The 27,559-nt window shown below is 38.4% G+C and overlaps 1 protein-coding gene across 3 annotated transcripts in view; it reads left to right on the plus strand.

Moving 5' to 3' along the window:
• The window catches only part of CD2AP (CD2 associated protein), an 88,529-nt gene that overhangs the window by 38,230 nt on the left and 22,740 nt on the right, over positions 1-27,559 (plus strand). For all 3 annotated transcript variants that reach the window (XM_074895533.1, XM_074895534.1, XM_074895536.1), the window contains exons 3-9: positions 5,489-5,642; positions 9,353-9,453; positions 13,902-14,022; positions 16,468-16,652; positions 20,189-20,297; positions 24,258-24,349; positions 26,657-26,761. In XM_074895533.1, the coding sequence (XP_074751634.1) occupies positions 5,489-5,642; positions 9,353-9,453; positions 13,902-14,022; positions 16,468-16,652; positions 20,189-20,297; positions 24,258-24,349; positions 26,657-26,761 (867 nt within the window). The remainder of the gene's footprint in view (positions 1-5,488; positions 5,643-9,352; positions 9,454-13,901; positions 14,023-16,467; positions 16,653-20,188; positions 20,298-24,257; positions 24,350-26,656; positions 26,762-27,559) is intronic.

Consider the following 27,559-nt stretch of genomic DNA (forward strand, 5'->3'; position numbering starts at 1 on the left):
ACCCCAGTGTTTTTTGCTCTGAAGCTAGATATTACATGCATTTTTGACAAATTTTCTAAGTGTTGTGAAATATGTGTTTAGTGGGGATTATGAAAACTTCAAACCGTTATGACTAGTGCTGTAGTTTGCAACAGAAAGAGTGGGTGGTTACTTCCCAGTTGTGTGTTTTATGCCAAGAGACAGTCTGTATTGACCTTCTCCTGCCAAGTCATAAATGCATAAAATCTGTGTTGCTAATGGAAACACTGACAAGCCTTGAGTTGCAGAAGACTGGCATAATAAAAATATTAAAATTTCCAGCTGCAGTTAATGTCAGATTTTCATTTTGCTTTTGCTGGCTGGCAGCTGGTGGTGGCCTCATCTCTAAACAATCTGAAGTGTCCTGGAGGATTTTTCTTGGTATTGTCATAGCACAGACACTCTCTGTTAGTTTGGATATAGAAGGCTGACTTAAACAACAAAAACAAAGAAAGAAAAATGCCTTAATTGTTGTGAAGCCAATGAATAGGAGTCTTGGGCATGTTAAGGTTGGTTGTAGTGGTACTTGGGAGATGAGACCTGTGGGCAGTGTAATTTTTCAACCACCAAAATTCAACCCAGGTGCTTGGGCAGAAATCTAAGAATTGCAGATTCTTATTAACATCAATTATAATTTCTTATTAACATTATTAATGGAGTATCTATTAATCTTTGCATTGGTTAGTGTCAGTTTTCAGAGATAAGCATCTTGTTTAGAAGTTGTTTCCTTTGTAAAATCTTAACATGTCCAAAAGGTCAGAGAATCATAACAATGATGCTCAGGATGAAATTGCTAGCAGTGGTAATGGGTGTGTATCTCAGAGGTTCCTGATGTGTGCTTTTGAAAATGAATCTTAGAGCAGTTTCCTACTGTTAGAAGACTGATGTGAAACACAGGTTTGTGTTGTAGTGGACGGCGTATGCATGTGGAGATCAGGGATTCCTGAATTTCCTTTAACTTGATTTGGTTTTAATGTGTTTTTTAATGCCCTGAGGAAGAATAATTAATGCTGCAGTTCCTCTTTAACACGAAGAAGAGGAAAAAAAAAAGTCCATACTTGAAAAGGATTTCCTAAAGTTTAGTAGGTTAAATATGGAGAAAGCAGTTCTTTGTCAAAACTGGATTTATCACTGGTTGCTGTAGTGGTAGACTCTTGTGCAGTTATTTTTCCTCCCCTCGTTGCAAAGCGGCTTCACTGGATGCTATGGTCCCAGCACGCTTTGATACATGAACTAAAATGTCACTATACATTCTGATTCAACTGTGGCTGGCACTGGTTCTTTACCTGTGTGTATTTATTGCATATCTTTTCTGATTATTTACAGCTCTCTGTTCCTGTTTATTTCACATAGGCATCTTGATTATTTCCTTGCATCCTCTTTCCTTTCATATATCTTAGATTAGGAAGGTTTCTTGTAACTGTGTATTTGAAGTATTCAACTTTCATATCTTGGCTGTATTAGGAGGGTCTGGTGGTACCAGTCTCTCCCAGCACCCAATTGTTCTTTCTGGTTTCTGCTAATGAAATTCTTAAACCTTCATCCTTTGAATCTGTTTGCAATATAACTGTTCCTCGCAGAATTACTTTAAATCTTTATCTTTTAATCTAATTCCACTATATTTTCTATTATATTTGACATTGCTAGTCTTGTGTTAGCCTTTGAGTATTTCCTATCTGGTACCACTTCAATTACTGACTCAAGCCAGGCAAGAAAGTTGCCCAAGCTTTCCTCCTTTAATTTTTGTGACTTTGGTCTTTCCTTGTGGTATTTTATCTCAAATTGTTTCTTGTTGTTTGTAACCTATCAATGACTTTGTTGCCTTTGATACTACTGTTGGATTTAAGAATGTATTGTGTATTTACTTCAAATTATTGATAAAGGTGGTGCTTACCTTACAGCATGTTCTAGCATTTGGAAGTGGTGTGGGGGTGTTTTTTGTTTTGTTTTCTTCTAATAAATGAAAGAAGAGGTCATATTTTTGACCGGACTGCCTGTGTATGTCTTTGCCATTTCCCTTTTGCATCTCTATGCTTTTTTACAAAGTTGCTGAAGCAACTGCCTGAAGTCTCATGCGGAGCACAGACCTGGGGAAAGAACCTGGAGCTGACTCCTCACTGGAGAGTGTTACAACTGAGAAACCAGTTAACTGGGGAAGCGTTAGTTCCTGGAGCAGCTGGAAGCTTTCGGAGTCTGTATAAACTGCATAGCAAAAGATTTATAAGTTTAAAAATTCAGAGACAGAACAACTCTAGGCAAGTTTTCTGTTGAGCAGAACAGCCTTGTCAGTAAGGCAGCTAGAAAGGTGATTTGGAGGTGGCAAACTTCTCAGCTATAGCCAAACTTTAATTCCTTATGGTTTATTAGACCTACCAGTAATTGGTCAAAAACCAGCTGTAAAACTGAGAATGACAAAGTCTTTGAAATGTCTCAAATGGGAGGTAGACATGATGCTGTGCTATTCTCGAATAGGGATGGGGGGTGGGGGGGTGTTGACTTGGAAGATAAGCAGTCAGCTGAGCTAAGATCTCCAGGGCAAGAAGTCCCTGCGGGTGAAGGAGGGTCACAGCAGGAGCTGCTTACCTGTTTTCTGAAAAGCCTCTTTATGTACTGTAGATGAGTGGGAGGAAAAATTGGGCTATCTGTAGTTTTCTTTATTCTACTTGGTCTGCTCTTTTGGGAAACAGGAAGTTGCTTTGGACTGTTTAACTTGAGGTTTGTAGTTTGTTTGAAAGCATCACTGGATTTCCAGACCTGCTGAGTTTTCCAGCAGGACAGCTGCAGTAAGTAGCCTGGGTTTTAATGTTCCAGGCTAGTGAATATGTTTGTTTTAATTTTTGATGTTTCATCATTGCATGGGTTTTGTTGTCTTTAAAGCTCATGCTTAAGAGTTCACACAACATTAGTAAGTGTATATATGTGCATTGTCAATATTGGTTTTGAATATTATTAAATGTTTTATTGCAGCTACAGCTGCAATAACTAGTGGAGTTGTTAACCAGTGGCTACTGATGGTGGGTACAATAATTGTTCTGAAATGGATCATGAAAAGCTGCACAGTATTTCTGGGTGTTTGCTTCCCTCGAGACATTGCAATGCTGTGGCGGTGGGAAAGCTGACAGGCTTTGAGGGTCTGGCTAAGCTCACAGGCACACGAAATTCAGTTGGGTTTTCAGAAAGTCTTTATAATAAAAGTTTTCGATCAAGTTATTGAAGAAATGAAGTTGCTCTGAGACTGAAGGAAATTCTTTTATGAAGTTGCTTAAACAATAAGAAGCAAAGGACAGGGTAGAGGAGAGTCGGCAGTGGGATCCCCCAGGAGCTGGTTGTGGTACTGCCTTTGTTCAGCATCTCTAGTCATCTGGAGAGGGCATTTAACAGCCAACACTTCCATCTTGTGAGTGCTGAAAAACTCTTATGTAGTACAATGCCACACTGATGGCAAGGAGCTGAGCAGATAAAAAGGGTGGCAGATGACCTTGAAGGTAGGTAAATGCCAAGTAATATGTTGTGCTAGTTTTGCTTGGGATAAAATTAATTTTCTTCATAGCAGCTGGTATGGGGCTGTGTTTTGGATGTGTGCTGAAAAATACAGGGATGTTTTAGTTATTGTTGAGCAGTGCTTACACAGAGTCAAGGCCTTTTCTGCTCCTCACTCCACCCCACCCCACCAGGGAGGAGTCTGGAGGTGCTCAAAGTGTTGGGAGTGAAACAAAGGGATATCCCATACTGTATGATGTCATGCTCAGCATATAAAGCAGGGGGATGTTTGGGGTGATGGTGTTTGTCTTCTCAGGTAACCATTATGTGAGATGGAGGTGGCTGAGCATCTGCCTGCAGATGCAAAGTGGTTAATGAATTCCTTGTATGCTCTGCTTGTGTGCGTGGCTTTTGTTTTACCTATTAAACTGTCTTTCTCTCAACCCATGAGTTTTTTTCATTTTTTTCTCTTCCTTCCGTCCAGGCGTGGTGAGTGAGTGAGTGGCTGTGTGGTGCTTAGTTGCTGGCTGGGGTTAAACCACAACATGTGTATAAGAATAGGTAATTCATACTATGCCTGCATGGAACTGCCAGTTGGGAGTTGAGCATCAGCTCATGAATAGTAGTGCTGCTTTCAGTTCTCTGAACTGCTCAGCTCTGGGTGCAGTGACAGCCCAAAACACCAGCAGGATGCCAGGTGTCATCAGGTCTACTGGGACCAGGATGGGGACAGGTGGGTAGATGTTCGAGTGGATGGACAACTGCCTGGTGTGATGGGGGCTGACAAGCTCTTCAGTTGAGAGGATAAAGCCAAGGGGTGATATGATCAAGGTTTACACAGCTGTGGAGGTGATGATGAACTAAATGCAGTGGTGGGGAGCACACACTGGGACCAGTGAGGTGCCAGCTTAAAGCAAATGAGAGAGAGGAGCTTCTTTATGTAGCAGAGTGTGACTATCTGCTGTTTGTCCCCATGGAAACTGTGGAGGCAGACAGGACCATGGGTGCAGAAGGGGATTAGATGGCTTCATCGGCAGATACGAAAGGAAGAGAAGAAGGGATATATCTCCCTAATGAAACCCTTATGGGTGCTCTGGGAATGTGGGAGGATCTGGGTTGCAGGCGAGCTCTCTAAAGAGTGCCTGGGATTGTGGCTGCTGGGAGCTGTGTTCTGCACTAGATGGACCATTGATCTGACTTAATGGGTTTCTTTTTGTGCAAAGGGATGATTTCCTTCTCTCAGAGTATCTCTTCTCCAGTGGAATCTCATTTAATGAGCTGATGCAGTAGAGTAACTGCTGCAGATGTGGCCTTTTCTGTTAAGAACTAATGCTTCCTTGTTCATTGGTTTCTTAGTCTTGGCACATTCAATTACAAACCTAACACCTTAATTTAGGAAGACAGGAAGGTGGGAGACAATTATTAGAGAAATTATGTCTGTTACCTTCCTTCTACACCTTTCCCCATGCTTCCTCCCACTCTTGTTTCTTGTATCTCTTTTCCACTCGTGTCTTTCAGCAGTGTGAGTGCATCTTGTCTGTAAACAACCTTTGAGGTTGAGATGATCATCTAATACAGTTTTATATAATGAAATACTTTATTTAGTGCCCTACCTTTTGGGTCTGTCATTGAAGTAATATTAATATTTTAAAAAAAGTTTTCAAGTATGAACTGTGACTTAGTTGTAACATGGGATTTCTTGGGCTCAAAGCTACGTTTCTTAGGGTTGGAGTAGATGGCTAAAATACTGCCCTCATTTCTGAATTTTCTCAGCTTACCTGTTTACTGACATGATTGTATGAAAGGGTAAAGTTTACTAAGGCCTTTAGTGTGTTTAATTGCAGGATGCCATGATTTTTGAGTATAATACATCATTACACACCAAATGGTAAGTACCTAGAATCTGTTGGTCTATGGAGCACCTGTCTTGAAACACTGACCTCTTGGGTAATTTAAATGGCCTCTCAGTCTTTTAAATCTCTTGTTTCAGGAAGTTAAGAAGGATGTAGAGCCCAAGGATGATGCTGTACCAGTCAGGAGGGAGAAATCTGGCAATGTAGCCAGTCTTGTGCAGCGTATAAGCAGCTATGGGCTTCCAGCAGGAGGATTTCAGCCTCATCCCCCATCCAAAAGCTTCAAGAAGAGTATGTAGTCTTTCCAATTCTTTCAATTATGTAAGCTGCTGACATAAATTTTTTTAAATAAACATGAATTATTTAATGTCTGCCTTAGTTTTAAGGTTGTATGGAAAACTAGAGACATAGGAGGAAGAACTTTGATTCTAAGCCAAATTCTGCTCCTGGATGCATGGGCAGAAAGCTTATATGTAGTTCTTAACAGAAGCAATATGGTTGAATTCTCCTGGGAATAGGATTTAGACCCTTTCCAGCTTGCAGAGAGATGCTCTCTTACTTCATGTGAGCTCTGCCTATACTATCAGGTATCTGCATGAGAACTGCAGGCCTGTTCATGATGATAAAAAAATCTTCCTGTGGTTATTTCTTTTAAACATAAATATTTTGCTGCTAATTTAGGGCTTTGACAAGGAAAGGCTCTGTCGTTCAGGTTCCTTTTGTTTGGTAGGCTTGCTTCTAGTTTGAAATAAGGTGGAGTTAGTGGTGTCTAAGACAAGTAGTGGTCTTCCTTTGATAGTAACTGCAACCCCCAGGATGGGCAGGAACACAGACTTGGTGCCTCTATATTTGTGGTTTCTGTATTTTAATGCCACCATTCAAATCAAGGTGACTGAAACTTAGAGCAGAAAACTTAACACTCCCTGCATCCAGAAAACGGACTTGTGATTTCTGCTTGGACACCTCAGTCTTATGAGACATTGCTCTAAATTACTCTGGTTTCTCTCATAAGGGATTTCAAGTGTTTATGATTTAAGCTTTCTTTTTTTAAAAGAGTTCAGCACTTAGTGTTTCTGCTATGTTTATGCTTTGAGTTTTTGCCCATAAAAGGAGAAGAGCCACTAGTTGTCTTTTGAAGTCCTGAAATGGGACCACCAGATGGACAAATTTGTTGAAACCTTCTTCTAGGCAATAAAGATGTGACCTTCAAAATCACTTTTTAGTGAATCTGATCTGTATATGCATATTGGCAATAGTACATAGGTACCTGTTAGATGTTTGCAGCATCGGGCTTTTGAAAATCCAGCCTGAGAGATTAATGCTGTTCCTAAACTAACACAACCATGCTCTGAAGGGGAATCAACAAGATTCTTGTGGGTCCTTTCAACTCGAGATGTTCTAGGATCCTTTGATCCTGTGAACATGTTCTGATACCAATTCAGGTGTCGGCTGTCATTCTGGTCTCCCTAACCCTGGAACAATCTCATATTTAACATCTCTTGTCCTCCTGCTGGTGGCTGTGTGTGTGATTGTGGCCAAGGGTAATAGGTGCAACTTGGTCTCAAACTTTGGAGTGCTCTGGCTACTCTCATCCTCTTAAAAGAAAATGGTGTTCAAGCACCTTCCTTTAAGCACACAACTATTTACTTGGCACACTGGCAATCTCTGTAATTCTATTTTACTTGTCCTTCCCTCTTCTGGAAGACTGTTTAAACAGCTCGTGCAGATCCTGTTTACTCTGTGCCCGGACAATCACTCACTTCCTTCAAAAGGTTTCCAGTGCGAAGTTGTCTGTCTGTTCCTGACTCTTACTGGTAAAATGAGGTTTACAACACTAAAAACAAAGTTAAGCTGCTTTAATAGTAAGTTTCCAATGTGTAGTGAGGTAGGTTGTGTCTACCTGGGAAGTCCCTTGTGTTCTCATGTGCAGCTCTTGTTGAATTCAGGTATTTTATATCATGTGGGTAGTAAGCTGCAGGCAGTATTCCTGTCAGTTAGATGGCTGTCCTTACTCAGGAAAAGGAAAATACAGATGGTGTGCTAAATTACAGCAACAAAGGGCTAAATTTGGTTTACTCTGTACAAAACAAATAAAACCTGAAGCCAGACAAGTTGTTCTGGAAAAGGACAGAATTGCCTGGAGGCTGCCAGCCCAGCAGTCCTGCAGCACCATGTGAAGCTTTTAAAGTGGATTGGTTAGTTTCCTAGATTAATCTAGGGATTTTCAGAACTGGAAGGAAGTACTTCCTAAGCTGGGTATTATTGGAAACAGACCTCAGGTGAGAGAGCGTTGTAGATGTGAAATGCATCTGTGGGTTTGCTTTCTCCCCCACTTCCCCATTTAGATACAATTACAATATGAAAAGGAATGCGAGATCAGATTTATACCAAATGGCAATGATTTTTTAATTTGTCTTTTTTTGTTATCAGTTAATCTCATACAAAGGAGGAGCCCTGAAAGCGCTGTAGGAGGTAGTAAAGGCCAGTGAACCGTTTATTGCAATTACTGTTAACCTAACAATCCCTCTTGGCTGATGTATGAGTTTCAGTGGAGTTAAAAGAAGGGTGTATTATGTGGGCAATTACATGTTGCTAGAAATAATCCACAGAGCTTCATACTTCTGGTTTATTTGTTTCCTGCCCCTATTAAGTTCTTCAGAGTACAAACCATATACCAACATGTTGAAAATTCTTGATTTGGTGAGCACTCTCTCAGAAATTTTGGATGTTGAATATTGCTCAGATGCTTGGTGTGTTTTGGACTGAGGACGCTGGGTGTGGCTGTCTTCTAAATGTCTGACTTTGGACTTTGAATGCTGCTGTAATAAGACAAGGATCAATCTTGGAGGCAGTATCTGTGTTTTAAAATGCTTTCACCCAGCTAATCTTAATTGCTAATTGTTAATTGAGTATGGAAGGAGAGCAAAGTATGAGTATGGAAATTATACGGCTCCTACTATCTTGAGCTTTACCACTTCAGGCTTTTGCTTTTTCAAGCATATTTTCACTTAAACTGTGGCAGAATGTTTTTGTGGAGGATAGGGAGCATGTGTGGGTCAGCTCGGGGTGGCAGTTGACTTCAAAAGTGTGCTAGCTGCTTCTTGTGGAAAAGGTCTGAAGGCATGGCCTCTTGTTTGAAAGAGAGATGCCTAAACTCTCTGGGTTCAGCAGTAGCATCACTCCAGGATACGTGCAGAGTAATTGGGCATGTAGGTTCACACTGCTCTGGCTGGAGGGGTTGTTGGAAGCCACTTCAGTGCTCTCTCCTCTCGGGATGTCATTTTGTCTTTTTAATGCCTGCAAAGCTTTAATGATATGTGGCAAATATCTAAGGACTGCAGTTTATTTTAATTTTGCCTTTGTGAAACGCTGCAAATTGAAGTTCAGGTCTAATTTCTGAACTCCATACTGGCACTGAGAAAAGGAAGGTTTTTTGGTATTCATAGATAAAAATGGATTTTAAAATATGAGCTGAGAAAATGTTAGCATTACCTCAGACCTATAGTTAGCAAGGTTTTAGAGGGCAGAAAGGCTATCAGCACTTCAATGTTGTGCAGAACAAAACGTGTTACTTCTGTCAGATTTCTTGCAGACTGGAGGCTCAAACTTGCCCATTTTCTTCCAAGCAGGTGCTAACACTGTAACTTGCAGCAGTTGTCATTCCTGCAGATTTTGGTGAAGAAATAGCTTGAAAAATCACTGTAGTGGGGATTTATCTGACTTGTGTCAACCTGGTTTTTATAGCCTGTTGGTAATTGGTAGTGTAGTGTTTGTTTATAATCAGTGGTCTGTGAGGCTCAATGGTTTTCAGGCTCTGTCTAAGATACAGCTTGCTAGCCTGAAGTGACACAAGCAAACTAGAAAACCAGCAACAAAAGATAGATAGCTTTTTGGCATGGTTTATGGGTCTTATGGACAGATTTCATCCTCAGGAACTGAGCATAGGAAAAACTAGTTTCCCTTTGCAAGCGTTCTTACTTTTGCCATTTCCCTTGAATCAGGGTCCAAGAAGCGGCAGTGCAAAGTGCTCTTTGAATACATCCCACAGAATGAAGATGAGCTGGAACTCAAGCTGGGGGATGTGATCGACATAAATGAAGAGGTAAGCTGTTTGACAGAGCTGGTCATCTCTTTATGTGATGAAAAGTCAAATTGGTTTTTTGGCCTATTACTTGAATTACAGGGATGTTGGAAAAATAGCATGGGAAGTAGTGTTATTGAAGCTAATGGTTTAGGAGTTCTTTGTCTCAGGATCTAATCGTAAATCAATAGATGCTCGATATTTAGGGGAAGTATTTGATCATCGCAGCAATAAATTGTTATCTGTTACACAGACTCCTTTTTCAAAAGACTTTTAACAGTTCTTTGGCCCTGTCTGTGATCCTTGTTTTTAGGCTGCTTATGCTAAAACTGTTTGACCAGTTGCCTTTAAGTTGACACACTCTAACTTGGTTTAGGTGAAAAATCATATTTGACCCGTTTTTCTGGGTCCATACTTTCTTGCAAACTCCTTGAAGCTTTGAACTAATTGTAACATTATTCAACACAGAAGCCTGTATGTGTTGTACAATATACTTCAACCTACTTGCACAAAAATAGGGAGCATACAAATAAACTCAACAACACGTTAATATTTCTATTGTCTTCCTTTTCCAATGGGTAAGAATACAGTTAAAGATATGTCTTGATACTCAGACTTTGATGGCAATGGTTTGATGTATCTGAGTGGGGGTTTCTTACCTTTTCCTACCTATGGGCTTCTTTGGTATCTATGCCCTTCAATAGAAACTTGTGTTGGGGAAGGCTTGAATACGTGGGAAGAGTGTCTCTTTTAAGAGTGAAATCTGTCAGGGAACCTGTGGCAAAGACCAGATTGGTCATGGAAGGAACCTTTTCAGAACTAGGTGGAAAACTTCTGCACAGCATGCTCTAACCTGCTGGTGTCATCTCTTCTTACTACCTCCCTGAGTGTCTGAGGAAGAATACTGAACTTTTCTTTCTAGACATGTGTCTGGTGGTAGTTTTTAAGTAGCATTATGAGTTTGTGTTTTGCATATGCATGAAAAAGAGTACTAACTCTCCAGGATCCCAACAGTTGCCAGGAAGGACTTTTCCATTCTCCTAGCAAGGAAAAAGTTACGCTTTTAGATGCATTTGTGCTAATGGCTTGTAAGATTTGTTCTCTTGAAATAAACAAAGCAAGTGACTTGTAAAACCTGCTCACGAAAATTAGTTTCATAAATACCATTGTGTATGGGTATTTTGTAAAGGAGTGCTCCTGGACAGCCTCACTAGCTTAACTTGTGGATAGCACTTATACACAGCAGTCGTGACTTTGAATGGTCCAGCATAAGCATTTACAAGAGGTAGCATGTATAGTAAACTATAGCAGAAACTGCCGTTTCAGGTCACACATGTCAGCATCTGGAACTATTTTGGGAGAGGTGTTCGATGTGATGTTTCAGATGACCAAGTAGCCAAACAGAGTAAAACGATCAAAGCATTTCCTCATGTGGTTTCTTAAGGAAACATGTGTTTAATTTTTTTTTTTTTTTTTGTCAGTCCCCATGCTTTTTCTTTTCCTAATGATTTGAAAATACATATCTGTAGTACCCAGCCTTGCTGCTTCTGAGAAAAACTGTTAATCAAATTTTTAGACAAATGCTATCAGGTAGAAAAATACTGCAGCTAACTATTAGCACAGAGCTGTTTGCACACTGTTTTTATGATGGTGTAGAATAGACCTTGACAGATGCAGGCTAGGTCTGCTTCGTTGATGGACCAGAAATACCATCCATGAGTTGTGCAGTGTGCTGGGATAACTTGTCTTAGGTAACTTGTCTTTGCTACTGTGAGGTGATTTGGTTCCATTTATATATAATAGGTGCTATTTATATATATTTGCTGATAACTCATAACTGTTACCTCAAGGGAAGACTATTTGGTCACTTTTTTTTAAATGGGGAAAAATAAGGTGGTATCAGCTTCATAAGAGGATCAGTTTTTCCAGTTACCTGAGAATAATTCAGTATTTAGCCCCTGCAATTTTTTTCATAAGTTGAGTAGTTATAACTGACGCTGCTGATCGTGAAATCAAAGGTGGAGGCGGATGGGTGCAGAAATAAATGGCTAATATTGAAGAGAGCAGGCTACAAGGACCAGAAGTAGCATGTAGGGAAGAAGGCTCTTGTCCTATGTGCTGGCTGAATCTGCAGGGTTTTTTGTTTACAGAACATGGGGGTTTTCATGCAAAATAGACACATGTAGTGCATGTGATAACTGTGTTGCTGCTGTAAAACTTCTGTTTCTCCTTTATATTTTTGCCCCACTCCCATCAGGCACAGCATTAAATAACAGTTTTATTTTTGTGGTATTATATTGGTAATATTTGCATACTGTGTTATCAAGCATAATCGAAATTCATATGACCCCATTAGTGGAGTTTTTATTAAAAAATAAATATCAGATTGGTAAAACTGCTTGTCTTTCAGCCTTTCTTTCCCCTCCTTTATTTAGAAGTCTTGTGTTTTCATCATCTTATAGAAAAAAGTTGGTGGAATTTACACTCAAAAAAAGTACTGGTGTGTGTACTAGAGCTGTTACTCCCTCTTGTGGAAATTGTATCATGTAGTAGGATTCTGAAATGTAAGAGTTGTGAAATTGCTAGTGCACAGAGATGCATAGATGCTTTCCTCCAGTGTAGAACTTTTTTTAGCCTGTGTTTTAACCTGTTTTTTAATGTTGATTTAAGATACCCTTTTTGGTAATATAGTTTGTATACAGTCAGGTTTTTTTAAAGACAATGTGCTGAGGAGTCTGAAGCAATTACACTCAAATTTTTGTTTTATTCCTGACTGTCTCTGACCTGGTATTGCTTTGCTTTGCAAGTCTGTAAAGTGCTTTGCTGACCATATTTATTGGCAGAAGAATAGATGGATGCTGGAGTTGCTTTCTGTATCATAAGCATTAAAAGTCCCTTTCTCATGGCTCTTGGGTGTAGTATTGACGAGTCAAGACATTTGAATGTTAAGTTTTCTGTAACGTATTATGTAAAGCACAAGGAGCCAGAGTCTGGTAAGCACGTGTCAGTAATCTATGCTTAAAATTTATTTCAGAGGCCCAGACTCTGAATTTGAACCATCCACAGCAAAGCTATATTTTAGCACCATAATGTCTTTAAAAATAACAATGCTTTTCTCATTGCCTGTCTCTGTAGCTGCCAGGTTTTGCATACATTCTGCTTGCCTGGAGGTAGGCTAGTGTTTTAAAACTATGCCTATGTGTCAGGCATAGTGACCTACAAAACAAACCTAAAAAAAGATTATGTAAACAACTGCTGGGTGTTTTTTTTGGTTTGTTTTTTTTTTTTTTTCCCCCGTTGCTTTTCTTACTTATCTAAAAACAGCTTTCCAGCCCCAAAACAGAGCAATTGAATCAAAATATTTTGAAAATTTATCTTAATTATAGTTTTTTAAATAGTGCTCATTAGGCAATTTGGTTTAAGACATTTTGAAACTGTTCATGAATTTGTAGAGCACAATTCTTGGTCTTCTGGCATTGTTTTACACCATCCCCTATGCATCCCCACCTTTTGCTGGTTCTGCTTTGGACCGTGGGGTATTCCTGATAAATGTTCCATTAAATATTTGCGTATTGCAATGTAAATGACACACCAGGAGTCCAAGCACATAACTGAGCATTAGAGCCATTATGTTTCCTAATCCCTGAACAGTTTTATTTCCAGTGCAAAAGTGAGTTGTTTCGTGAATAGCAAAGCCAACAAATTTTGGCACCCAACAGACTTCTCTCCTTAGGTCTGCTGTGTGCCATCACAAAATCCTCATGTGTTTCTGCCACCTTTGACAGCTGGCCAGCTCTGATGGGAAAGCATCCTTTATCTTCTGACACATGGAGAGCTGGGCGGACGCTGTTCAGCCAGATGCCTCCAGCTTGGAAGAACGGACAGCTTAGTTTTCCATTACTCTGTGATATCCTTAAGGACTTCCCTCTGTTCTACCCAACATATCTGTAGAAATTCTATATTTGAAACTTGTTGTCTGATGAAAATTGTTCGAAGCTGTTCAATGGATACAAGGCCAGTGGGAATAGGACTGGTGGAAACTGCACAAAACAGAGGAAAAGACAGATGGACAGCAAGAATACTTCAAAATTCCCCTAGAAAATCAGGCTAGAAGTTACATCTATTTCATAAACAGTTTAGTGCTTTCTTCCATTCTGTGTGTAATGCCTGTTATTTTGTTTTACCTTGAGAAAGTTGATAAACATTTTGCTGCTTTTCTGGATCGATTGGCGTGAGGCTATTCTCGTGTTTCAGGATCATTTCTGTAGTGATAGAACTGAGAGTAAATTATTTTCATGGTCTTCTTTTTGCCTGCTGTTTCTACATCTTTGGTAGGTTTCCTTAAAGAGAAATCATGTTCATTTGAACTTTGGGAAAGTTGTTTGTAGAGCTTTATAAGTGTAGTGTGGATGGAATTGATAGGAATTTCCTTTTGCTTTATTGGTAATGTGCAAAATATTTCTATACAGGTAGAAGAAGGCTGGTGGAATGGAACACTAAATGGCAAAGCAGGCTTGTTTCCTTCAAACTTTGTGAAAGAATTGGAATTGACGGATGATGGAGAAACACAGGATGCTCTGGATGACACAGGTGGCATTCTGCTTGTTGTAAACCTATTGCAAAGTGATTTTAGATCTCACGTATAATTTTGAGTATTATGGTTGTAGTACAACAGAAGTTGTAAAGAAGTCAAGCTTTCTAAGAATGGTATTTAATTCTAAAATATATTGAATATGAAGTTACCCATTGCTCCAATACACTTCTAATAAAAATTGCAGTCGAGGTCTTGAACTTGCAAATGTATATTCTGCATTTTATCACTAGAAAGTGATAAAATTTCATATTCAGAGTTTGAGGTTTTTTTTACTATTGGATATAAAATTATTCTTCTCTTTAACAGCTTTTTTTCAGTCTTGCAGGCATGAGTTCTCTAACATGGAAAACCTAAGTGTTTAATTTACCATGTCAGTTGAGATTAAAAGCTTGAATCAAAACAGTGTGGAGAGCATCAGCTTAAAATGAATCCTGGGAAGGGGGGCCCAGTTCTTTATTCTGTTTTAATCTAACAATAAAGTATTTATAAGGCAGTATTTACATTTAGCCATTCCTTTGTGGCTATGACTGCAATGCTTGGGCAGAAGCAGACGGTCTGTGGCTGAACAGTAGTTCAGTGCTGGGTGGTGCCAGGCAGGTGCCTGCTTTAACAGGCAGTTACTTTTCTTTAAAACTGCACTCTAGAGGCATTCTGTCTATGAAGACCTGTTTGAAGGCTGGGGACTTGAGATATGGTAATGCTGGAACTGGAGTATTCTTTAGGAACAACATCTTAATGCGAGTTAATCAGTGCTTAAAAACAGCTGTGTAATTTTTCAAGGGAACAAGTAATATTTTTTTTTTTTTTTTAATTGTAGTGATATGCAGCCTCATTTACAAGATGTTCAGTATTCATTGTTCCTAACAAGGGTTTGCTCAGAGACAGGAAAGAAAAGTCTGGCTTGGATTTTTTTTTTTGTTTTGGTAAATTGTGGAAATAATTGCAGTAGCATAAAACTAAAGTTGTTTGACTTGAGCAGTCCCGAATAGCTCAGTGGCTGCCTCCTTGGAGGTCAAGTTCCCTGAGTTTAATGGGGTCTGGTGAGATGAATTTACAAATGGTTACGTGTTGGTCTTAATTCCTGAATACTGAGATGAGTGTGACTGAGTAGTAATTTGAAGTAATTGTATTTTCTGTCAGTAACTAACAATTTACAATATTCAGCCCCTCGCACCCCCAGGGGTTATATTTAATGCTCAGTGCTTTCACAGTCAGGATCTCAAGTATCTGCTAGTTCTCTGCTGGTTCCTGGGAGATAGTAAATGCCCCATTCACCGAGCTATGTTCTTTCAAACGTGCAATCTGGACTTTTTTCATCAATGAAATATTTAGCTATCCTTTTAGGTATCTAAGAGGGATATAACTAAGTGAAGAGAACTTGGTTGAGAAAAAGTGAGAAACTGAATTCAAGAGCTGTGTAACTGTGTAGTATTATCAAACCTCCTTAAAATTATAGTAGAGGGAAGAGGCTTTAATCTTTATTGCAATTCCCAGGCATGTATGTGTTGAAAAGAACTTGACTGAAAAGCTAAAAGATGTAGAGGCTATTTTTAATTTGGTTTATAAAAGCTGTCTGTTTTCACATTACTATCTCCTGGAATTCTGCATGTGGAAATAGTTTGTCCATGAATACTAGTTTGTAGGTTTTAACAGATTTGACTGTAACTTAAGAAAAAAAAAAAAAAGAAACATCTTAAAAGGTCCTAACACCTAAAATCAGTTCTTCTGAGCCACATTTTTTTGAGGAGGGATAAATGTTGTCCCTTAAAACGATTAAAATAAACTTAAATACTTGTACTATCAGTGATTAATCTCAAACAGTTATATCTGATTTTGAATGTTTAACTAATTTAAAATGGTTTTAAAGTGTTATCAGGTTAAAAAGCTATTTAAATAAATTTTCAAGAAACTCTTTTCAGGTATTTTTGGTAGTTTGTTTGGAACAATAGGAAAAATTCACTTCTGTGCCTTGAGAGGCACCACTCTACTGCAACACATTTTTTTCCTGTGGCTGTTGGAAACATGGTAGGACTCATTATAGACCTTTATTGATTATTGCTTTCAGCAGCTACAGCTGTGCAAATGACAAGCTTTTAAACGCTGGACTGAAAACATGTCTTCAGAGAATTCATAAGCAATGTTTTGTAAAACTAATGGAAAACACTGACATCAACAGACTGTGGAGCCTGCATGATAATTGAAATACCAAGAAATATTAATGATCTACTGACTTGGTTGGCAGAGTACTTGGTCTTTTGAATGGTCTTATGTTAAATACACAACCAGAACACATGTGAGGTATTACAGCTGCAATGATGTTCCTACAAGAGCTGTGTAGCGAGAACAGTGCACACAGTTGTTACTTTCACTTTTTTTACGGAAGAGCAAATAAATAATTTCAGATATTAAGCCAATATTTTCTTTATCTTTTTTATTTTCAGAGTCTGTTTTCAGTGGTCCTACCTCACCTGTGGCCTCTCCAGGAAATGGGAGTGAACCTGGATCTGGACCAGCACAGCCAAAGAAAATCCGAGGTGTTGGGTTTGGAGATATCTTTAAAGAAGGCTCAGTGAAACTTAAGACAAGATTATCCAGTAATGAATCAGAAGATAAGAAGCAAGATAAGGTTTGTAGCAGTTCATATTGTTATTTTTGGGTTTCCTGTAAAAATAATTTCAAATATGTGGAATCTGAAGACGTAGTATCTTGCAGATGCTGAACACACTGGTCATTTTAAACTTCGTCAGTATTGTTCCATAATCAGACCATAGTCGTCTCATAGGGCTCTTGCCTATAAAACATAACAAACCTTCTCAAACTGATTTCATAGTTACATTCACATTGATTCCAAAAGGTCTATTCAAATATCTTGGTATTTTAAACATTAAAGAGAGACAACCAAGCTGATATAAAAATGATCATTTCAAAGCCATGTGGTATAAGACATAGTAACTTCTCAAACACATCTACAGTATGAGGTCCCTTTTTCTCTTTGTGTGTAGTCTGGGGACAAGACTGTTAAGTCTACCTGTACAAGTTAAACTTGGCCTGTAAAACAAGGAATATTTTGGAATTTCTTTAGGTTTGGGGTTGGTTTTCTTCCATATTTTGGTGGATGTTGAGGTTGCTGTTCTAGGTGTCAACTGTCATTACCAATGTAAATGTCCTTCGGTGAGTGCTGCCAAGCTTTTAGCTTTAGTGGTTTCTTAGGTTAATGAGCTACATGAACTGCTGAATATGTAAGCCTGAAAAAGTGTTCTACAATTTTGCATTCTCTTTATTCCACCACCCCCCCCACCCCTCCTTTTTTTTTATGAGTGAGTGGGAAATGGAGCACTTCTAGTCTCCATATCATATTTAAAGCTTAGGAGAGAGCAGGTAATGTGATGATAGTGGAATTGCTTTAGTTTGAGTATTATTTTGGTCTGAACCTGAGAGAGGGCTCTTACCCCTTGGAAGCACAACAGTGATGCTCACTCCTTTCCCTTGAATTTATATATTGTTTATACTAAAAGCTTATATATGGATTTTCAGCTTTTGATAAATTAAAGGCAGCTGAAATAATCCACTGTTGCAGTTTTTGCTTGGGTGATCAATTCAAAAAAGCTTTTAAAACCTTTGTCCAATTTCAATATTTGTCTGTGGGTTATGGTCACTAATGCTGTTTTGCTGACTGATTTGCTTTCCTCTGTTGCCATGGAAGTAATTGTAATGGTGTAGGGCAAAAGGTGAATGAGTCCCTAGGAAGAGGGTAGGGACAGAGATTTCCTTGAATGTGTTTTCCCTTGGTAGCAGTGCTAAGAGCAAGGCTTATCTTGCCTGGCCCAGTCAAAACATCAGATGATTCAGAAAATGAAAGCTACAAGTGCATTGTCTTCTGTTCAAGGCTTGAGAAATGTTACCTCCTAAGGAAGGTGATGTTGAGCTTGCAGAAGAGAAGGCTCCAGGGAGTCCTTATTGCATCCTTTCAGTATATAGATGGAGAAAGACTGAGGTCTGTAGTGACAGGACAAGGGGCAATGGTTTTAAACTGAAAGAGGGTAGATTTAGATTGGACATAAGGAAGAAATTCTTCATGATGAGGAATATGAGAGATTGGAGCAGGTTGCCCAGGGAAGTTGTGGATGCTGTTACTGGGAGTGTTCAAGGTCATGTTGGACAGGTCTCTGAGCAGCCTGATCTGTTAAAGATGTCCCTGCCCATAGCAGGGGACCTGGATTAGATGAGCATTGAAGGTCCCTTCCAACACAAACCATTCTATGATTTTGTGAAGGCACATTGATTTTTCCTCAGTTCTCTCAAGCTTTATCCTTTGAAGTAGCAGTTGGTGGGATCACTACACCTTTGTGTGACTGCTGTTAGACTAGGGTTTCAGGACTTAGCTTTCAGTTAGCTTTCTTGCCATGAGATTCGAAAGCATGTTTCTCTACTTCTTACCTTGTAACTTGGGAGTATAAAGAGCCTATCTAAAATATGTTGAATTAATATGAAGTCTGCTGAGACACTTTGAGTTATTTGTGTATAAACATTAAAATATGTTGGCACTCTGTTGATTAGCTTGTCTGAAAAGGTTGTAGGCTGTTTCTCAGCAAGAGGGAAAATGAAGTGAGAAAACAGCTTTGCATAGCTTGAAGACAGAGAAATAAACAGTTGAGTTCAGTGCTTAATATTCTACTTGCACTTGTTGCCAAAGTCATCCCAAAGGAGAGCCCTAGGGAGACAGTTCTTATGAAGGCCTGAGAAAATGGATGGCTTCTCTGGATTTGTGTTCAACTCCAGAGTGAGTTAGGCGGAGGAATGCTGGAAGAGGATTCTCAGTCTTTAAGCCAGTAAGAAAAAAGGAGGTGTCATCAGAAAACTCCAGAGTAGAGAGGGCTTTTTTCTCTTGAGGAATTCAGAGACTGTTCAGCACAGGAAGGCTGAGCACTGACATATCTGAAGTGCTCGAGGGTATATATACTCCTGCAGGAGTTGGTTTCAGTTGGTCCCAGTGTCCTGCCTGGGCTCAGGCTATTTATATTCTTTCTGTCTAAACTTCCTCTCGCGCATCTAATTGCATCTCATTTTGGAAGGGGGAAATGTAGAGAACTATTTCCATGTTGTACTTGTTTAATCTCATAGGTGAGTTATTTTAGTGCTTCCTTCATGCAGCATTCTGGAGCCAATTAAATTGCATATGTACTCCAAGAACATCCCGATTGACCGTGGCTTCCTATGTGGTATGTCAGAGGTACTAAACACCAGCCCACAGGCATCATCTGGTTTTAAGGAGAGTAAGTCTAGTTTCTCTGGCAGTAGGAAGTCTAAAGAGCTTAACTGTCAGTGAAAATGAACAGAATAACCAAAGGCAATGGGATTTTTCACAACAGTAGTGCTATTAGGGCTGTTCAGGTAAGTACTGTCTATAAGATTATATTGTACGTTTGTAGCTCATAGGGCTGTGAAGAAGTGGCTGCAGCTGAAGCTGTCTGAATCTTCCTGGCAGCTCAGAAAGTCTTCTGGGGAAAAAAAAAAATTAAAAAAACTTGAACAACTACTTTGGATAGATGTTAACTCAGACTTTTTACTTCTTGCAATGCCTCTGTAGGTTTTTGGTTCTGGAGAAATCTCCAGTGACATTTACTGTTTTGGTTCTGTTCTGTATGAATTGCTGAGTGAAGGGAATCTGGGATGGACTTTCACATGCTCTTATATTCGTCTGAGTAGTTAAAAACGGATTGCTTCCTCTGCTGAGGTGGTGTATGGCAACTGAATATTCCTGCTTTATTCCAGTGCAAAACAAGTGTGGTCAGTGAGTTACTTCCAGCAGAGCTGTTAAATAACCACTTCTGTTCTGCACTGGAGGAGGCAATTTTTAGGATAATGGAACAGTAACATTTGGAACTGCTGAAATATGATTTCAAAAGTATATCTGGCAATGTCCTGAGATTAGTTTCTAGTTTGAAAGCTAGTGATGTGTCATGAATCATTAGACAAAGTTCTAACTGCAGTGGCCGTAATGCAGTATCTACAGTAAGTTAAGTACTTAGTGGGAAAGTTCATTGAATCTCTTGGAGATGGTCATTCACACAGTCTCAATGAAAACCTGAGTATGTCCTGTAGGCTAATCAAAAGTATAAGTCAGTGAATTTTTGTTAACAAAGTTCTCTTTTGTTCATATAGCCATCACCTAGCCATCCCCCTGGAACAAAGCTAATCCATTTTTCCAGTACAACAAAACCTGAAAACTCATCAGAAGCAGTAAAATCGGAAGCTGAAAGTAAACCAAAAGGTAAGGCTGATGGAAATTTACAACTATTACTTGATAGTCCTCTCTAGAGAAGTATTTGGTTGTCATTTTTTGGTGTTAAAATCTTAAACTTTTGCCTGTACTAGGTTACCATATAGGGTTCTGTACCTTTGAGGAGTTAAGCAGATGCAAAAGAGTGTGAATGAGTTTTTGATTGCATTTCTGTGGAAAATGAATCAAAAACATTTGTAGCGTTGTCCTTCCAAGACAAAATAAAGCTAGGGTATAAAGTTTTATTGCAGCAGCCGCTTTACATTAATTTGCTGTGTTGACATGCTCAAACTGACTTTCTGCCAAGCTTTTACTGTTCAGTTGGAATTCTGAAAATCTATTGTTACAGAACAGTCCCCGAACTCAGTTTCTGTCCCTGTGCTGTAGAAGTGACTCTCCAGGCTCAGGATTTACTGTAGAATTGCTAGTGTATTGTCATAATTGTATGTGAAGTTTCTTGAATCAGAAAGTTGGTGTTTGTTTTGTTGAAGTCTGTTCCCTAGATAATCTGGTTCCATTGTCGTTCTGTTTATAACAATTACTTTAATTTTTCTTATTTACTATCTCTAAGAATGTATTACTTCATTTAACTACTGAATTGCAGAGTTTTATCTAGAGAGATATTTTTAAGTCAACCCAAAACATCTTATGGGCATGCCAACCCCATACAAAAAATTAACTTAAACTATGTGATGTGTAGACAGCTCATTTCCCCCTGGTTCCAGACAGACATTTTTTGACTTGTGTATTGTAATTTCAGGTATATTTTTGTTTTATGTGGAAGTGCCTTATTTTGGTGTAAGTGGGTTGTTTTACATGGAATGCATAATTTACAGAAATAAGAAAACTGCAACAAACAATTGACTTTTTGCCTGTGTTCAGGAGTTGTGTAATCTAGCACAACAGGGCACTTGAAATGGCAGATTTGTCAGAGCCCTAGTTTATCTGTAGCTATAGCAGTATACAGGTCATCCGTGGCATTTTAGCCCTATTTTGTCTTTGGTGAATTGGACAGCTATAAATAGCACAACCATCTTTCTTGGCAGTCATCAGCTGTTTGTAATTGTTTGATATAATGTCTTAAGAATTGTTAATGTTTGGGTTTTGCCATTGCAAAGTATACATCAAAAGTTTATGTACGATGCATTCGATGGAAGTTAATGCTTACTTTGCAACTTTGAAACTTTTACTAAACATCAAAATTGGGATAGTCATGAGATCTTGTTTTTAAACCATTCCAGTATTATTGTTGTAAGAGCTAGCAACGCCTGAGCATTGTGAAATTTGACTTGTTTAAAACTTTACATAAAAATTAACTGAAGTCTGCCTAAAAATCTGAACATTCAGTACTGAATGCTCAGAACATTCAGTATTTACCTCTTTTCATAATTTCAGGTGCTTTTATGCTAAAAGCATCAAATTGGACTAATCTAGTAGCCATTCTGAGTCTCTGCTCCCCAGAGAAACAAATACATCAGAGAGGAACTTAAATATTATAATAATAGATGCTGTAGAACATCAATAGATAATACTTATAGACTGCATTTAAGAACAGCTTATAACCTTTGGAAGAAAGCTTGGTTTTCTTCCTCAGTGTTTTTATTTTAATATAGACCATATTATGTTTTATGTGTATCAATCTCAGTTTTGAGAGAGCAAGTTTAAAATAAACTATTCAATATGTTGGCAAATAAACAGATCACTAAAATGTTTAGACTAGTGTGGCTTATTTTGGTGTGTCTCTGCTATTTCTGGGAAGCTTGTTTTGGCCTCTTATGCAAGTATGTAAAAATATTTTGTTAAATAAAAAAAAAAAAATCACAATTTGACCTCTCTTTGCCCCCATTGTGTTAGAATACATCTGTGATTATGGCTACTGTGTTATTAGTCCCGAGTCTTTGAAAAAGATTCAAATTTAAACTACCTTTTAGTAAAAATGTTTACTGAAGTTCTTATTTATGGTTTTGTAAATACCATCTTAGATTTAAGTTCTGGAAAGTTAAAGTGGACTCATTCTTCATTTTAAGTACTGGCAGAATATCAGGCTCACAAAATAAGATGCTAAAATGACAAATTGTACACACAAACTCCAGGTTTTCAGGTGGTGCTGACTGCTGGGGTTTACAGCCTGGTGCATACCGGGGGGCTTGGCAGTCTGCAGGGTGCACAGCTCCCTGTCTCCAGCCTTCCTGGCAGCTGGAGCAGAGGGAAAGGTTCCCCCTTTCTGGCATGGTTTTGTGTCTGTGGTGGGACCAGGTGTGTGTGAGGAGGGGAGAAGTGTTTGGAAGAGGAGGAGAGTAAAGGGGGATTCTGTAGTTCAGCTGTACTGGCCAAATCTCCAGGCACTAAAGAAATGCATGGGTGCTTACAGAATCAGGACATGCAGATATGTATTACGTTTGTGTTAGTCACTACTATGAATAAAATCCCCAAATTTGATAGATATTTGTAGTTTACCTGATGAATTTTTTCTTAGTCAGTGTGGTCTTTGTTTTTCCTCACCCCAGACCTAGATTCATCTCTTTCACAGGGTTCTACTTATATTTGTCTAATTCTTCACAAATTACTATAATAGTAAATCTATAGTTGAGCGTTTTTGATCACTAAATAAAACAATAAAATAATACAGGTTCTGTACCTAGGATTACTCATGTGGTTACAAATCTATGTATATCTAAATATATACCTCTCCATCTCTTAAACATCATACCTTTGCATTTTAACATAGTGTTGGCACTGACCACGGTAGATTTTTATTTAAAGATGCAATTTTGTGCATTTTTTTAACAAAAGATTTGTATTTTTATTAAACAAAATAAAACAACAACAAAATAATTCAGTGCAACTCACTCATCTATTTTCTTACTATCCAGCAAAAGGCTGTTGTTAAGAGGCTGACTTGCAGATGATCCTAATGAGGACTTGACGTTGTGCTGCTCTCTAACTAGGGCTTCATGTGGCTGCTCACCTGTGTGTGTTCTCAGTGCCAAATACCTGATAGGTTATGGCAGCACATTGGAGTCCTTGTTTGCCGGTTCTTTCTTAATCTGTCAGATACAGAAATCCAGCCTTTGTATCTACTTAATAATTTTAAATGTGCTGGGGTTGAAAAGATGTGCGAAAAATGCTTTGCAATTAAGACTTCTATATTAATGTATTTTGGCTTTTCTTCTGTTTTTATTCTAGCGTGGGAAAGGAAAGCAAATCCTCCTGCTTTTTCAACTGAAATCGTTATCGCAATTTTAAATGGATTAGTTATAGCACTGTACCAAGTGGGAAGAAAGAAATTATTCTTTCTACTTCTGCAGATGAGGCTGTAACTGTCTGACTTGATCACTCAGATGAGCTCTGGTTTCAGGTGCTTAGCCAAGGAATTCCCTTGCTTCAATTACTTAATTTTACTGCAGAATGTCAGTAGATGTACTGCTTGGGTACTTGAAGTTTCTGTAGTTGTGGCAGCATGAAACAATTGCATGTATTTAATTAGGAATGTAATTTGAAATGTAGATGTATTTTGAGATCATAAAAATCTCATATAAACTCAGTAAAAAAACTTGAAAGCATTTTTGTCTAAAGCAGCTGAAAATTGAATATATAATGCTATGGGGAGAGTTAGATAGGCTGTTAAAATTTTAGCTGAGTAGGCTCCTCTTCTCCCTCTGAAGTGAAAGTACCTGAATTAAATTGCTGTTGTGGATAAAAATGTTTTAGAGCCGAAACTACTGACTTCACAAAGATTTCACTCCATCAGTCTGTAAATATATAATTTTATTGTGATATGAATGACATGGTGAACCTTTGTAAAGCAGTCTCAGATGGCTGGTGTAGAAGGGCAGTATAACTACAGTGTTAATTTCCGAGCTCTCCTTTCAGACAGCACAAGTGAGCTGGTGTTACGTATGTTACTACCCACGGTATGCAGATGTAGTGAATTGTGCTGCTTTCTTTCAGCCAAGGAATACTGCAGGACGTTATTTTCCTATGAAGGCTCAAATGATGAACTCAGCTTTAAAGAAGGCGAGATCATTCAAATAATCAGTAAGGTAAGATGTTCAGTTTGCTTTAACAATTAATTGGCTTTCGTGGGTTTTGTACAGGTAGGTAACGTGTAAAGTGGGGAAGCGGGAGAGTCTGTTGCAGTGGCTATTCCCATTGACTGATTTGCCTGATGTGTGAGGGTCAACTCTTTGTTTCTACACTTGGTGGAGATAGAGATGTCCTTAAAGATTGTTCCAGAGTTGGAAGTTATCTTAGATTCCTCAGAGGCCAGCTGGATCAGTACACACACACAGTACCAAAGGCCTTTTTGGTGAGGAAACTGGAAAATCTTTGCAAATAGCCCTTTTACCTTCAGAATTTGTACTATTTCTCTGGTGATATAACAGGCTGATCTAGAGGTGGTGGTTGGGAAGTATTATTGTGTCAAAAGGTGAGAAGTTAAGTTCTGTACTTAACTGGTTTAGATCCAGGTATGGTGGAAAAAAACTGAGGAAATGTTTTCAGTAGGAGAATGAAGTGCAGGTGTTAGAGACACATGGTATTTCAGAATAACCATGGAGAAGTTAATGACACTGTCTGGCTATTTAGAGAAATATGATTATTTACGTGACTATTTCTATTTGTGTTGAATATTGAAAACACCTTTTTGAAAGGTTAGCTTGTTAGAGGTGTTTTTTAACAAGAAATGGACCTACCTGTAGTTAATTTTCCTGCAGTACTCTGCAGTCTTTGGTTAGTTGCTGTTTACATGCTGCTATAATAAGGAATAATGGCTTGGCTAAAAAAAGTGGAAAGTTTCTTTTTTGTTGCTTTCTGCTTTCACACAGTTGCAGAAGAAAAGTAACACTGTTTCTTTAGGAGGATTTTAAGTTTAGGGAAAAGATGGCCACTTTTCTTAACAGGAAAATTGATATTATCAGTAGTGGAAAATAGTAATTATGGAAGGCATATTTTTAAATGACAGCCCTTAGCCCAAGGGATTATTTTCACTATATCTCTTGCATGTCTGTCCTTTTTAAACTGATTTACCCAAAGCATACCCTGCTTCAAAATGGAGTGAAGAATTATCCAGAGCAGAGCTCTCCCTCCAAAAACATCTGAAGTCTGAGTGTATTAATTTAATTGTCATATGGCTGACTCCGTCCAGGGTTTTGATCTCACAAGTGTCAAGGTATTTTCTTCTAGCACATTCACTTTGTGTAAAATCTGGCCCCCTCAGACTCTTTTTTTTTTTTTTTTTTTTTTTTTTTCTGTTCTGCATGTGATCATTTTCCATGAAGCTGTCTCTGACTTCCTGGCATGCCTCAGCACTGTCTAAATAAAGTTTAGCAATAGATGGCTTATCTCATTCACGACTGCACACTGTTCAGGAATTGGACTCTACTTAATTGAAAGGGTGATGGAGGGAGAAATGAAAGAAGACTTCTGCAAACTTTCAGCACTAACCACCTATTCATGTCTTTTTCCTACCTCCTTCAGTTTAATGTGGGGTGGGATTTTTTTTTCTAAAATAAATACTTTATTTAATATTTTTCCTCCTCTCCTTTAGCTGTTCATTGTCTCAGCCGAACTGAGTGCTGAATTGTCCTTCTTGTGGACTGAACTTTGTGCTTAGCTACTTGCTGCTGCTAACAGTATCAGCAATAATCCAATTGGACTTGTATGGAGAAGTGACATCTGCAGTATTTTGGATCTGAGGCACAGAGGAGAGCTGTTATTTATACTGCTAAAATACTCAGATAATGTCATACTTTCTGTTACGAAGAAACTAAGGCCTTGATCCAGTAAGATCATGTAATGGATTTCTGTGCCACTGAATTAGTTGTCCTTTTTTTTTTTTTTCTTATTATTATGTCTTCATATGGTTATTTTTTTTCTCTTCAGTAGTGTATATCGTCTTGCTGCTTGACTTTTCAGACCCCTGGACCTAATCTATCACATCAGAATCACTTTTATTTAGTAGAATGGTGTGTTACTCCAATGACACTTGATGTATTTACTGAACAAGTTGCTGGTCCAGGAAGTTGAGAATATTGGATATTGTGCATTGCGTCATAACTAGCTCTATGTACTTTCCTTCCGTTTGCAGATCTTATCCTTATACCCTTATCATATAAATTATGTAATATAATTTCATTCTGCTTTTTAGAAAACAAAAACTGACCAAACCTGATCTGATCTGTAGCCATTTCACCTGTCTAAGGTGGCCAAAGTATTCCTCTTATAAATGCGATATTTCAGGCAAACAATTATTTTATATTGTGGGTAAAAGCAAAAACATTGTTCCTGTAACTGTATCTTTTCTGGGTAAGAAGTAAATATTGATTGGAATGTCCTGTTGTTTATTTTAGGACACTGGGGAGCCAGGCTGGTGGAAAGGAGAACTCAATGGTAAAGAAGGAGTCTTCCCAGATAATTTTGCTGTTCAAATACAAGAGTCTGATAAAGACTTCCCTGTAAGTTCTTAGGTGTGTTGTTTAGTACCACAAAAGAGTATTGATAGAAATGCAAGGAATAAAAGACTTCACAGCACATTATGCTGCTTAAAATATTACTACAATTGTGGCAGTTTTTAACTTTATCTTGTATTAGCTATATCAAAGAAGAAAGATTTGAATGTTAATGTTTGTGTTTAAATTCTCAAATATTAAGCTGAGGCATGCTTTTCAAGATTAACTGTAATTAATGAGGATGGTTAGGTCAGAGAAAAGGATACAGTTCTGATAACATGGTGTTACATGTAACTGATTACTGAATAAACCCTTTATTCTTCTGAAAGGAGATAGCAGTCAGTCTCTTCCATCTGTAGTCCTGTAAGCAACTATAACTGAAAAATGTTCAGTGACCCCTGTGGGACCAGCTGGGATTTTTCCATGTTAAGACTTGCCAGTAGGTTGCAGTGTGTGAAGGATAATCTTTGGGTGGGATCTAGAAATTCTTTCTTTTTCTCATGTGCTAACTTGTAGAAATTCATGTTTTCATGTGGTACTCCTTGGCTTGTAATTTTGGTTCTTATTTTATAAGGATTTTTTTTTGTTGAGATTAGTGTGATATTCTGGTTCTGACAAGTTTGTGTAGTGAAGATGGTTGTGTTAATTCACAAATATATGTCATCCCCGGATGGAATAGATTCAGCTCCACATCAGGACATCTAAATGTTGAAGCATGTATCTCAGCAGAACAGAGTTTGAGTTTCATAGTAATTTAGTGCCATTTGGTCTGGAATTGGAGGCATTCACAGAGGATTGCTAGAG

Source organism: Athene noctua, chromosome 1 (genome assembly GCF_965140245.1).
Source record: "Athene noctua chromosome 1, bAthNoc1.hap1.1, whole genome shotgun sequence".
NCBI lineage: Eukaryota > Metazoa > Chordata > Aves > Strigiformes > Strigidae > Athene > Athene noctua.